Raw genomic sequence first — 13,099 nt, 5'->3', positions numbered from 1 at the left:
TCTCTGTTGCATTCCCCTTTAAGAATGAGAGACTCCGCTTCCCTGCTTGTGTCCCAGCTCTCTGGTGCTTTGCACACCATAAGGGCTCAGTCAGTGCCTTTTCTTTCGTTTATTCACTGCAATTTCCACGTGCCCAGTGAGTTGCCTTTACAGGTTTGTGATCTCATTTTAATGACACTGACATGGCTCAAGATTCCTGCAAAGAACTGGGAAATTAAAGAGAAATAAATACCCTAATGCTAGATTGTGACAGACCCAACATCTCTACTCTTAGTGAAATACTCTTAAATACATTTTTTGAAGATATTGTTTGTCATCTCTCTTTTTAAAGTCTATTTTGTGTAGGATTTTGTCATATACATGATATACTGGTATAGCTATATGTGTATATATTAGGCATGAATTGAGAAGAAATAAAATTAAAATGACACATGCTGGGGCTTTGGCCCCCCAAGTCCTCTCTGATGGGCGCACAATCCAAAAGGATGGGGGGGTTTGTGGGGCAGGGGTGCTGACCTGTCTCCCTCTCCCTCCCCTCCCGCAGTTGGTGAATCGGCACCTGTACTCGGGAAGCGCAGACAGGACGGTCAAATGCTGGCTGGCGGACACGGGGGAGAGCGTGCGCACGTTCCGGGCCCACAAGCACAGCGTCAGCGCCCTCAAGTACCACGCTGGCATCCGTAAGTGCCCCTCTCCCCGGCGCCGGCTGCTTCACCCAGGGGCGGGAGGAGCCTCAGAAACTGAGGCCTTGCCAGGGTGGGTGCCCCGGCCGGCTATGCCCGCTGTGATTGGGAGAGGGAAGCGCCTCAGTGGGTGCCCTGGCCAGCCGTGCCCTTCGTGATTGGGAGAGGGAAGCACCTCGGTGGGTGCCTGGAATTATTAGTTGCATTGGCAGGGTGAGTTGGTGAGACCAGGGTGGAACTTTTACTTCTAGTTAATCTGGTTTGTTCTTCACTGCCCGCCACACAGACTTGCAGACTCTTCCTGTTGTGCGTCCTCTCCCCCTTACATTCTCAAAGGAGTTAGCGGCAAACTGGATCCATGTGGATCTGCATTCAGGAAGACCTGGTTTCAGATTCAGTCTAGGCCCTTACTAGCTACATGATCCTGGAATGGCTCTGTCTCAGTTTCCTCATCTGTAAAATGGGGGTAATGATAGCACCTACCTCCCAGCATTATTGTGAGGATCAAATGGGATATTATTTATAAAGGATTGTACAAATGTTAACCGTAACTGTTATTATTGTAATTATTATTAAACATGTAAAAATGAAAGTAGCCCTTGGGGATCATCTGCTCCAGCCCCCTCATTTTACCCATAAGAAAACAGGCCTAAAGAGGCTAAGTGATTTGCCGTCACCCGGGTGGTAACGGCGGGTCCAACCCAGAACCCGGGGATTTCGAACCCGGAATCTCTGACTCCATTCCCTTTTCTCCCTTACCATGCCAAACATAATTAGGATTTCTGCTTGTTCTGAGCTCCCAAGTGGAAAAGCACAAGGTATGATCTAGGATCAGAGAGAAGTGTCTTCAGGGCTCCCAGAGGAAACAAGCGTTTATTAAGCACTTATTACATACCAGCACAGTGCTGGTTATTTCATTTGATCTTCACAACCACCATGCAAAGTAGGCACCACTAACATAACCATTTTACAGATGAAGAGACTGAGGTTGTGACTTGTCTAGAATTTGAATCCAGGTCTTCTGACTTCAAGTCTGGCATGTCCCCACTCTCCAGAATTTGCCATGCTTTCCCTCTGGGGACCTGACAGACCAGCTGCCTGTTTGGATCCCACATCTGGGATGGGGGTCCTTAGATCCGCCCAGACTTTGCTCAGTTCTTCCTTAGCCTCCCACCTTCCAAAAGCCAGTCCTTCCTCCCTCTCACTCTCACTCTTCATCCCTGGGGCCCTGACTCCTGCAAACCCTCTCAGGTTCCCTGCAAAGCCTCTGGCCATAGAGAATGATCTTCTGGGTACCGAGTGTCCCCTGTCTCATCTCCCCCCACCGGAGTGGAGAGGGCTGGGGAAGAGGCTGCTGAATAGGTGACAAGATCAGGCTCACAGAGGAATCACAAAATCCATTTTTACAGTCAAAGGCGTCAGATGGAGAAGGCACTAAGTGTCTGAGAATAGAACTCAGGCTGCTCTCTAGGGGCGGGGAATCTGACCCAGAAAAAGGGAAATTGTTCTTTTCTCCTTCCTGTGTCCCAGCCGGTGGGTAGGACTGAGACCCTTCCCAGACCCCGATTTAAAGAAGGATGCTGGGCCCCCAGAGGCCACCTGAGCAGTTTCTCTGGAACCGTCAGTGGGTTCCACCTTCAGCTGCTCTGTGACCACTGCCTCTGCACCATGCACAATCCCCACAGCTTGAAGCAGACCTCATTCTTTGCCCATGATCTTCATGGATCAGGAGCCCATGAGACTGGTTCTTTTAAATAAACTCCACAGTGAGGCTGGCCCTTTCAGGCTCCATCTCTGGCCCTGTGTAGGAAACACAGACTTCTGGGTTTAGCCAGCCCTGAGGCGGTACCAGTAGGTCACGGTGGTTGGGTCAGGTTCTGGGCTGGAGGAGGAGAGAAGGATGTATGTTGTGTACTCCCCTCTCTTCTCCGCTGTTAAAAATACTTCTTTTCCTTCGAGGTTCAGTCCAAGTGACAAGAAGCCAGGCTTTCTGATTGCTGGCATAGAAGCAACCCCATCATAAGAGTTAATGTATCACGTTCTCCTGGCCCTGGGAGGTTTGCAGAGAAATCTCCCCATAATAGGTTGCCAAGCTTGGTGCAGTGGGATGGAAGGAAGACCTGGAACTTGGTTCAGATCCTAACTTTTCTGTTACCATTATGTTCAGTTACTTCAGTCGTGTCTAACTCTCCAAACCCCATTTGGGGTTTTCTTGGCAAAGATACTACAGGGGTTTGCCATTGTCATCTTCAACTCATTTTATAGATGAGGAAACTGAGGCAAAAAGGGTGAAGTGTCTTGCTCAAGATCAAGTCTGAGCCAGATCTGAACTCGGGAGTTTTCCTGATTCCAGACCAGTGCTCTACACACCACATGTCCTAACTGCCCTTTCTGGGACAGCTACCATTTTACCCTAGGGTATGACGGGGGGTCTGAGATTCCTAATCTGAAAGACGGAATTGTGTGAAGAGAGGGTCTCTAAGGTCTCTTACCCCCTCAAACCCCATGCTTCCACTTGGGTGGGGAGCAGGGAGACCAAAGTATCTTCCCCATGCAGACGAATGACAGGAGGTGACAGGATCTTCATCTACCCTGTTTAACTAAACTCCGCACATCGTTCTCATGCTTCCTCATGGCAGCGTTGCTAGGAGAGTGAACTAGAGACAAGAGGAGACAGGGACTAATGCAACCCAAACCAAGAAGCATCTGTGAAGCCCCTGCTTTGTGAAGGCCCTGGGGACTCGGGTGCCCAGGTGATTTTTCTAAAGCATTGGGACAGTCACATCTCTACCTGCTTGTTGAGAGCCAGTGGCCCCTTATTATCTCCAAGACCAGCTCTCTTTTTGGTTCCTCAAACTGGTTCCTTCTCATCTTTTCTCATTTCAGTCTCTCCACAAACTCAGTAGTCCAGCAACATTGCCCTACTTGCAATTCCTCAGACTTGTTATCTTTGTCCTTGCAGTCCTCCACACCTGGAACTCTTTCCTTCTCAATTTTCCCGACTTTCTTCAAGATTTTGCTTGAATGCCATCTTCTTCTGAAAGGCCTTTTCTGATCCCCCAAACCACTAAAACTTTCTCAAATCATCTCCCATTCACTGTGTATCTTGTATGTACCTGGTTATTTACAGATTATCTCCCCCATTTGAATGGAAGCTCAAGATCAGGGACAGTATTTTGCCTTTATTTGTAGCCTGGCATATAGTAAGAACTTAATAAGTGCTTGCCCATTTAATGGTTTTTTCTTTTGTTTTGCTTTGGTTTTTTTTTTTTTTGGTGGTTAAATCATTTTTTTATGTATTTATATAAAATTTTGAGTGCCTAATTTTCTTCCTCACTCCCTCTCCTTCCCTCCCTCCTAAGATGATAAGCAATTTTACATGTTCTATATCTACAATCAAGTAAAGCATATATTTATATTAGTTATGCTATGAAAGAAGACCGAAAAGAAAAAAAAACCACCAAAAAAGTAAAAATAGCTTTGATCTGTATTCAGACTCCATAGTTCTTTCTCTGAATGTGAATAGCATTTTCTATCGAGTCTTTTAGAATTGTCTTGGATCATTGTATTGCTGAAGAGTGCTAAGTCATTCAGAGGCGATCATTGTACAATGTTGCTGTTACTGTATAGTGTTGTGGTTCTGCTCACTTCACTCAGCAAAAGTTCATATTTCCAGGTTTTTCTGAAATGTATACTTGAATTTCTTAAAGAACAATAGTTTAATAAAGTCTTATTGACTGACTGGGAAAAAACAAAGATAACACAAAAACCAATTCCTGTTCTCAAGGAACTTCCTAAAACGAGCATAATACAGACATCTGTCTTTTTTCTTTCTTTCTATTTAATATATATACTATATAACAGATATATGTGGCATATGTAACATATATATCATATATACACATATATGTATATCACAATTTAAGGAAGGAATGAACACTAATAACTAGGGGGAAATGGTTAGAAAAACTTTTTTTTAGCTCTTAGAACATGAATGAAACTGAATTTTTCTCATTCTCCCCTCATAGTGGTGAGAGGAAGGAAGATGGCATAGTAAGAAGATGGTTGATAATAGGTACAAAAATGTGGAATTGGGAAATGGAATCCCAAATCTGATGAATAGTTAAGTAAGCTCTTTGTCTGGATCACAAAGTAAGAGGAAGCATTATATAATAAATCTGATAAAGCAAGCTGGAATCAGATAATGAAGGATGAAACTGATGTTTATATTTTATCCTTGAGGCAAAAAAATCCCCCACTAATAGATGATTATTCCTATTTTATTTTTAAATAAATATTATTTTTAACATCAATTAAAAACAATTTTTGCATTCCAAATTTTCTCCCCTCCTGCCTGCCTCTCCCCCTCACCCATTGAGAATGAAAACAATGTGATATACTTGTGAAATTATGCAAAACCTATTTCAATCTTAATTATATTGGGGGAAAAACAAGCAAGAAAAATAAAATGAAAAAATTATGCTTCAGACAGCACTCATACTTCATCAGTTCTCTTTCTCTGGAGATGGAGAGCATTTTTTAACAAGTCTTTTGAAATTCCTTGGATCACTGTATTGATCAGAAAAGCTAAGCCTTTTGCAGTTGATTATCCTTATAATGTATTTTCCTGGTTCTGCTCATTTCCCTTTGCAGCAGTTCATAGAAGACTTCCCAGGTTTTTTGCCACTAGAAGAAGAGTTGCTGTATTTTATCCATACAGATCCTTTTCTTTGGTTTCTCTTGAGCTCTTGTACCGAGAATGCTGGTCAAAGAGGATGCATGGTTTTATAGCCTTTAGGGCAGTTCCAAATTGTTCTCCAGAATGGTTGAATCAGTCCACAGCTCTACCGATGTTTTTCCACATTTGTCATTTCACTTTTCTGTCATATTGGCTGATCTGATGATAGGTGTAAAGTGGTACCTTAGATTTGCTTTAATTTGCATTTCTGGTCATCTACAGTGATTTGGAGCATTTTTTCATGCGACTTTTAATAGCTTTGATATCTTCTTCCGAATACTGGTGCTTGTCATATTTTTTGATCCTTTGACGTGGAGAATTGTATTTATTTCTATATACCTATTTAATTGATGGAGAAACTGAGGGTTGCAGAGAGGCAGCTGCTTTCTTGCCATCCAGGTCAATGCCTCCCTGTGTTCATATTTGCAGTGTTTACAGGCAGTGGGGATGCCTGTGCCCGAGCATTCAATACTGAGTCTGGTGTCCTACAAAGGGTATTCCGGGGCCATACCTTCATCATCAACTGCATCCAGGTAGGATCAAGAGACCTTTCCGTCTTGGAAGCCTAATAATATGGCTATTAGAGGGTAGGAAAGACTTGAGTTTGGGGCTTATTTAAGCCTTGGAAACAATTTATCATCTACTTTCAGCCTCCTCCTCAGAGACCTCCCCGACTTAGTTTTTTATTTAACCCCTTCGTGTGTGTACCTCAGACTAGGCTCATTTCTCCCTGAAGCTCCAACTTAGGGGCATGAAAGTGTAGATTCCTTTTAGGGGCATGTGAATTATTGGGAGCTTGTAAAAGCCAGAGGTGGGTACAAGTAGATGTGGAGTTAATACTTAGAAATTACATCAGTTTTATAGCTCATTCTACCATGTCTCCTGGCGTGCAACTCATAACTTTTCTTTTCCTTTTGTTTGCATGGGCAAAACAAATAAACTCCTTAGCCTGGCACTGAAGGTCTTCCACATTCTGGCTCCACTCTGCTTTCTCACCTGTTTCCTGTTGCCACCCTGCCTCCATACATTCATGGTGACATGCATCATGCAGAGAATGCCCTGCTTGCTTCCTTATCTCCACTTCTTGGAATTATCATCCTTCAAGGACTAGCTCAAGTGCCATGGTCTTTATGAAGCCTTCTCTGGTACTCCCCAGCTGAAAACGGTCTCTCCCTCATATTTTCCTACAGTCCTTTGTCTGAAACTCTTTTCTCTTATACCACTTTGCCTTATATGATACTTATTTGGGTGCTTACGATGTCCTTCTTACCTCACTTAAGCGTTAACTGGGTCAGGCCAACAGAAGCTTTTCCTAGGGCACAAAATTTAGAGAGTACAAATGATTTCAAGATTGCACAATTTTTAAAATTTGATAATCCTATTATTATTTTCACATCATGAATTTCCATGTTGATTTGAGGGCAGTTTTCATTCTATTTTCTGCTTTTATGACAAAAGTAGTAGACGTAACTATGTACAGCTGGAGTACAATTGGAGTACAGTGATAGCTTTTTATTGGCAGAGACTATATTCATGTTCCGTTTCTTTTTTTTTTTTTATCCCTAGCACCAGCAGTCTTACACATAGAAAGTGCTTGATAAATATTGGTCTACTTGATTTGAATCCATATCATACCATTCCCTCACAATGGAATATAATTGAGAATTTGCTGTAGGAGGATTTCTACCTCCCTGCTCCAAAACCCCCCACTCCCAGCTTGCCCCGTGGGATTCCTGGTACTCTGATTTAGGCCAAACAGGATGCCCTTGTTGTTTCAGGTCCACAATGAGGTGCTCTACACAGCCTCCCATGATGGTACACTGAGGATCTGGGACATTCATGGAATCTGCAAGCAAAGTTTGCGTAGGCGCCCCAAAAGGGAGGTGCCAGCCCAGCACCGCAGCACCCCAAAAAGGAGCCTCTCCCAGCTCTTCAATAACAAAGTTGGTTGCACTGTGACTCCACCCCAGGGTGGGGAATGTGAGACCATTGAGTTGTTGTGACCATGGAGTACAGAAGGGATCTTGGCCATTGGCCGTCATAATCAAGCTGTCCTCAGTCACTCAGCAGAAGGGAAGACTATAAAGTCCCAAGCGTGAAGAGTTCTGAAGCTGCTCACAGTGAATGTCTGAAAATCCATTTCCTTGACGAGTTCAGGAAATTGAATGCTTGGTGGCCATGCTTCATGTGGGTCAGGATGGTGCAGAAGCCCAAACTCCTTGATTCATATTCCTCTGGGACTGACAAAAGGAGTCTGTAGGAGTACATGGCTTCCCTTTGTATGTATATCATAGAACTTTAATTTTAAACTATTTTTAAAAATTCCTCTCTGCAACCAACTGCTGCCCAGCACTAGAGCCCTGTTCTCAAGGAAAGAAGAAATGAAGAGAAAAGCAAGATTTCTGCCTTTATTACATTATCTGGCATGAGAGAAGTTGACAACGGTTACACTTTTGCTTTGGGAATTTTCTGTCTCCCATTCTTTCTTCTCCTGATTCTTCCTCCATTCTCTCCACATATTTTCTCCAACTCCTCTCCTTTTCCCCTTTTTTCACTGTCTCATTTCTCCCTCCCAACCCCATTATCACTATCAGTTTTTCACTTTTTTCCCCTTAATTTTTCTTATCTGTTTCTCCCTCTCCATTCTCTCACCTTCTCCTAACACACATTACCTTTCACTGTTGATAATTAAGTTAAAGACTGAAGACAATATAAGACTAAGCCTTTCTTGTGGGCAAGACTGGCCACTTTTCCATAGGCATTTTAACTTGGGAAAACTCCAGCTTCTCTTCCTGTCATGGATCAATAAACTGATCTCTTATTCTCCTGCTTGGGAAAAGAGATGAGACATCAATGCCTCCACTCCCTGAATTCCCAAGTGAAGTCAGTCAGAATTTTAGCTCCTGAGCTTGATGAGTAAAGAGTGGGGACATTATTTAAAAAAAAAAATTTTTTTTTAAAAACAGTCATTGAGCCTTGGATACATTATGTGATCACTGTGATTTTTTCATTTTGGTCAGTTTTCTATGAAGAAACTTGATAGAAATTTGGAATATATGTTATTTGCTAACCATACTCTCTTGATATGCTTTTCTCGATTTAATCCTCTATTATTATAGAGCTAAGTTTTAAGTTTTGTGCAGAGGAGTGTGCTAAACACAGGTAAGGAAGGTTGGACTCCAAAGTCATATACTTTGGAGGCCTACCTCTCTCCCAAGGCCCCGAGTGACCTTGGACAAGTTAACTTTTCTGAGCCATGGGCTCCCAGTTTGTATATAATTAGGTGGATCAGGACATGTAGAATCACAGGAACCTTAAAAATCCTTTAAACTAGTGAAGTCAAATTCCAAAAGAAACAAGGGTAACTGAATCGTATGTAAGAATTCCTGTGAACTGCTTGTTAACTTAGGACACTACCTTATGTTTTGCTCTCTATATATTTTGCTAAATATTTCCCAATTATGTTTTGATCTAATCTGAACTGCACCAGGGAATATTTCCATTTATTATTCTATGGTTCCTCCTGGCTCTAAAATTCTATTTCATGATACCTTCCTTCCAAACTCTTCAGTTTGGAGCAACATTTGTCTTGTGCCACCTTTATTATGTTCTAGCTACAAAATCAGGACCTCTCAGCTTGATGTCCATTGGGGTCTCTCAGGACACCCAATTCTGCCTAGCCCACAAGAGGGATTGTGGTGTCTGGAATGACTACTTAACTTGTCTATGGACTATCTCCATAATCATGCACCTCTATTCATATAGATTTCCAGAGAACTGAATAATTTGGGTGATGTGAAAATAGAAAAAGGACTTGGAGGACCTTGTGTTTTGATTTCTAAATCTAGGAGAAAATGAAGGTCTGTAAAAATAAATGAATGTCTATAGCTTCCTGGTTTGGGGGAGGGACTCCCTTGTTTTATGTGGGGAAAAGAAAAAAAAATAAAAGAAGCGCTCAGCTGCATCTAATCGGAAAACGGACCCTATTCCAGGGTTCTCAGTCAACAACTTTAATAGAATAATGATGTGCCAAAGGTAGGTCATAAGACATAATCCTAACCTTCAAGACAATTGAAATCTACTCTTCTGCAGATTTAAATCATGCAAGATATTAATAGAAGAATAAGTGTTAGGGTTTAGGGCAGAAAGATCTTTGAAGGTCAGAATAATTGGGGAGGGCCTCATGATAGAACTGAGTGTTGAAGAAGTGGGAGGACAGATCAGTCCCCATGGAGCAGGGAGTGGGTCTGACATATTTTGAGGACTTCAGCACTATCATTATGTCAGGCATCATCGAGGATGTGAAAGAGAGAGACTGCTTTCAAGAAGTTGGCTGACTTTTTGAGATCTCATACCATCAACAAACTTTTAAGTACTTACTCTCTGCAAGAAATGAACTTGGAGTTGACAAAGCAAGGCATCTCTGCCCTCTGGGATGTCTGTGCACAAGACGTCCGTGAATGGATCACTATTTCCTGATGGAGATTAGCAAGATGCTGTTTTGCTGTACCATGCATGGGAGGTAAGAAAGGAATATGTGATGTGAACTCTCTTCCTTTAACTGTTCAGGTAAAGACTCATCAGAAAGGCAGACCAGAATGGGTTGTCGGGGACCTTTCAGATGTAGAACAATTCTTCTTTTCTTATGTAGAACACACACCATTTAGTGCTAGGTAATAACAGCAAAAATTCATGGGTTAAAAGTTTAGTTCAGCAGTGTCACACATTCCATTTCCATCATTATCTGGACCTTCTCAGAAATAGGCATGTGGACCCACTGCATCTTTAAAAAGTAGGGACTCCTAGGAATACCTTAAAAACAGCACCGAAGCATCACAGTGAGTGGTTACCAAGTGGCTTACCTAAAAACTTAAACAGGAATCCCTTTTGAACCACCAGGATGACAACTCTAACTGCATGGAAGGTTCCAACCTGCCTCTTCCATTCTTTTCCAGGACCACATAATCATTCATATCTTTGATCCATTTGTCCAGACTTTTCCCTTTTATCCAAAAAGATGACCTCCTTGGCTCCTCACTCTTCTAGATTACAGCATGATTTCTTGAGGGGGTGGCGGTGGTCCTGTCTTAAGCCTCTTTTAGAACATTTAAAAGTGTGCCAAGAATATAACAGCTGCTCAGGACATCTGGTGATTTTCTTGGGCTATAGTGAGAGAAGCAATGCATTCTTTCCCTTATACTTTGCCATTTGCAGTTCCCCAATTGATGAGTCTATTTCAACTACTGCTAATTTTCTTGAAACAGGAACTGAAAACTCACTTCCTAAATGGCTTAGAATGTCCAATTTTTCTTCCTGACCCACTTTTGCAATTGAATGGACCAGCCTGCTCCTTACTCACTTTTCATACAAGGTTCTTACTCCACATTCCTGCACCAACCTGTAAGCCAATTTATAATTTCAATCACCTATTCTTTAGTAAGATGTTAAATTATTTTATATCTAAAAGAGCAACTCCTAAATTTTGGACCAGGTTCTTATTCAAGGAATAGGCTTTTTTTTTTTTTTCTTTGTTCTCTGTCAAATCTTTTTAAGGGGTAATGCAGTAAGGACAGGAACAGGTTGTTATTGGGTGCCAATTCTTTTCCATTACAATTAAAATATCATCTATAAAATTTCTTAGCCCCGAGATGATAAGTAAGTGGAAAACCTTGTAGTAACTCAAAACAATCCCTTTAGGGTTTATAATATTGTGGGGGAAAAAAAGTACAAGTATGCCCATTTTACAGATGTGTATACTACAGACTTCCCTCACCCTATGGATTTCCTCCAGCATTCTCCTAAACAAAATGGTATCTTAGCAGTTATCTCTGACATACATTGCTACCACAGGTAGTTCTAAAGCTGCAGCACAACAAATCTGAAAAAAATTCTAATTTTTCTTTGGTTTGAGATTATACAAATTCCAAGTCTAGGGTATTCCAATTAATGATATAGGATCCGGACAAAGAAAGCATGAGGAATACACAGAATTACTTATAGGTTAAATGAAGCTCTGATTCATCCAGGAGCCACAATCCTTAACAGTTTTCAAGCCAGGACCTTTCCATCCAATAGTCTTGAAAAGGGCTAAATTGATGAGGTAGAAAGCCCCCTCACATCTTTATTATGCTCTTTGAAGTGAATAACAATAAAATGGCCCTCTCATTCAAGTTAAACCACTGCCCAAGCTGTTGTGGTAGTTTCAGTCTTTTGACAACAACCATCAGGCTTTGGGGTGAAGGGGAGGTGTCAGCATTTGCCCTCAATTAGTGTGGATCCCATTGACTTTTAGGAGGCTGAGATGTGCCCAAGGATTACACTTGCACTCAGTTTCTCCTTTATATACTTGTTACATAGGAAATCTTGGTGTTACGAAAATGATTTATTCATTCCTCTCAAACATATTAACCACATACCCTTAGAAATAAACTTTTTGAAATATAAGTATACAAAAAAAATCTGTCATTAGATATGTTTCCACAATATAGTTTTCTTCTTTGCTAGCAATGATATTAAATGACAGTGCAGATGCAGAACAGATTAATCAAAAATAATTGTTTTGCTTTCCACTTAATAACTGAATAAAGATTGTGAAAAAATGCTGCATGTGTAAAAATTCCTGACCTGAATTTCAAATGCATATTTTACTATATATCCAAAAGTATTTTAAAGCTCTAGGCATTTACTATTTTATTCTGTACCTGCAGCCTACTCACCTGCTTTTTTTGCATATGGAATAGAGATTTAAAACACAATTTTAGTGACAGTAGCATCCAAGTTGATAAAAGAAGGCACAAATGCTTAGGAGGCAAGGACAGGCACTATGTGAAAAAAAAGAACCCAGAGCTCAGTCTTAAAGGAAGGAGGATCAAGCTCCACAGCTACAAAGCCAGAGACTGTACTAGGGGTTAGGGAAACCCTGTTTTTTTCTTGTTTCTCCCCCCTCCCCCAAACAGCTTTCTTTAGTATAGGGACCTGCAGGGAATAGGAGCAGGACCAAGGTGAGGAGGTAAAACTCAAATGAAGAAAGGAAATGGCAGGTTAGGCCAGAGCAGTCTCCCTTCTCCCCATTCCCCAACTATTCAACATTTCTAAGGTTTCCCTGGTCCTTGCCTTTATACTCCTTTATCTTCCCTGTCCCCTCTCTGGGGAATGATCATTCAAGTAGTCAAAGCAAGCAATAGGAAGGAAGAAAAAAAAATGAAGAACTGAATTGGATTTTTTTTTATACAGATAGAATTTATAAGCACAAAATTAAGGTACTTATTTCAATTTGTCATCTACTTTTTCTGCCTTGTTGATTTTATATTCTCTACATAGGATAAGTACTCAGCAATAACCAGTGCTTCATCTTCTAGAGTTGAGTCAAGATAATCTTCTTCGTGTTCTGGAATATCACCCAAGATTTCATTCACTGCCTCTGTTTCCATATCTTCATCTGTTGAGGCACTAGAAGTACCTAAAATAAAATAACAAAATGGGGTAAAAGAAGAAAAAAAAAATTAAACAAATAATGGTTTGTCCAAGTCAGTTTTAGTGTATGTCTTCTGCTAATCAAATATTCTCTCAAGTAATTAATTACAATGCAAAATCAATAGGGCAGGTACAGACTTCCCCATCTGCAGCTTCTATTTCCTAATATGCCAAAGTCATGCTATCATTCTCCTTTTTCCCCCTA

General features: G+C 41.3%; 2 protein-coding genes across 7 annotated transcripts in view; one reads left to right on the top strand and one right to left on the bottom strand.

Moving 5' to 3' along the window:
• The window catches only part of WDR86 (WD repeat domain 86), a 47,343-nt gene extending 38,847 nt beyond the window's left edge, over positions 1 to 8,496 (top strand). For both annotated transcript variants that reach the window (XM_031939455.1, XM_031939454.1), the window contains exons 5-7: positions 545 to 680; positions 5,851 to 5,954; positions 7,200 to 8,496. In XM_031939455.1, coding sequence (XP_031795315.1) covers positions 545 to 680; positions 5,851 to 5,954; positions 7,200 to 7,424 — 465 coding nt within the window. In that variant the 3' untranslated portion in view covers positions 7,425 to 8,496. The remainder of the gene's footprint in view (positions 1 to 544; positions 681 to 5,850; positions 5,955 to 7,199) is intronic.
• Positions 8,038 to 13,099, bottom strand: part of NUB1 (negative regulator of ubiquitin like proteins 1) — a 49,527-nt gene continuing 44,465 nt past the window's right edge. For 4 of the 5 annotated variants that reach the window (XM_031939451.1, XM_031939447.1, XM_031939448.1 and 1 more), the window contains exon 15: positions 8,442 to 12,880. In XM_031939451.1, the coding sequence (XP_031795311.1) occupies positions 12,702 to 12,880 (179 nt within the window). In that variant the 3' untranslated portion in view covers positions 8,442 to 12,701. Of the gene's footprint in view, positions 12,881 to 13,099 lie in introns of all 5 variants that reach the window. The other variant, XM_031939450.1, reaches the window with a different exon arrangement.

This window comes from Sarcophilus harrisii, chromosome 5 (genome assembly GCF_902635505.1).
Source record: "Sarcophilus harrisii chromosome 5, mSarHar1.11, whole genome shotgun sequence".
Taxonomy (NCBI): domain Eukaryota; kingdom Metazoa; phylum Chordata; class Mammalia; order Dasyuromorphia; family Dasyuridae; genus Sarcophilus; species Sarcophilus harrisii.
The sequence above is the reverse complement of the archived record's forward strand: the minus strand, read 5'-3'. Positions and strand labels throughout refer to the sequence as shown.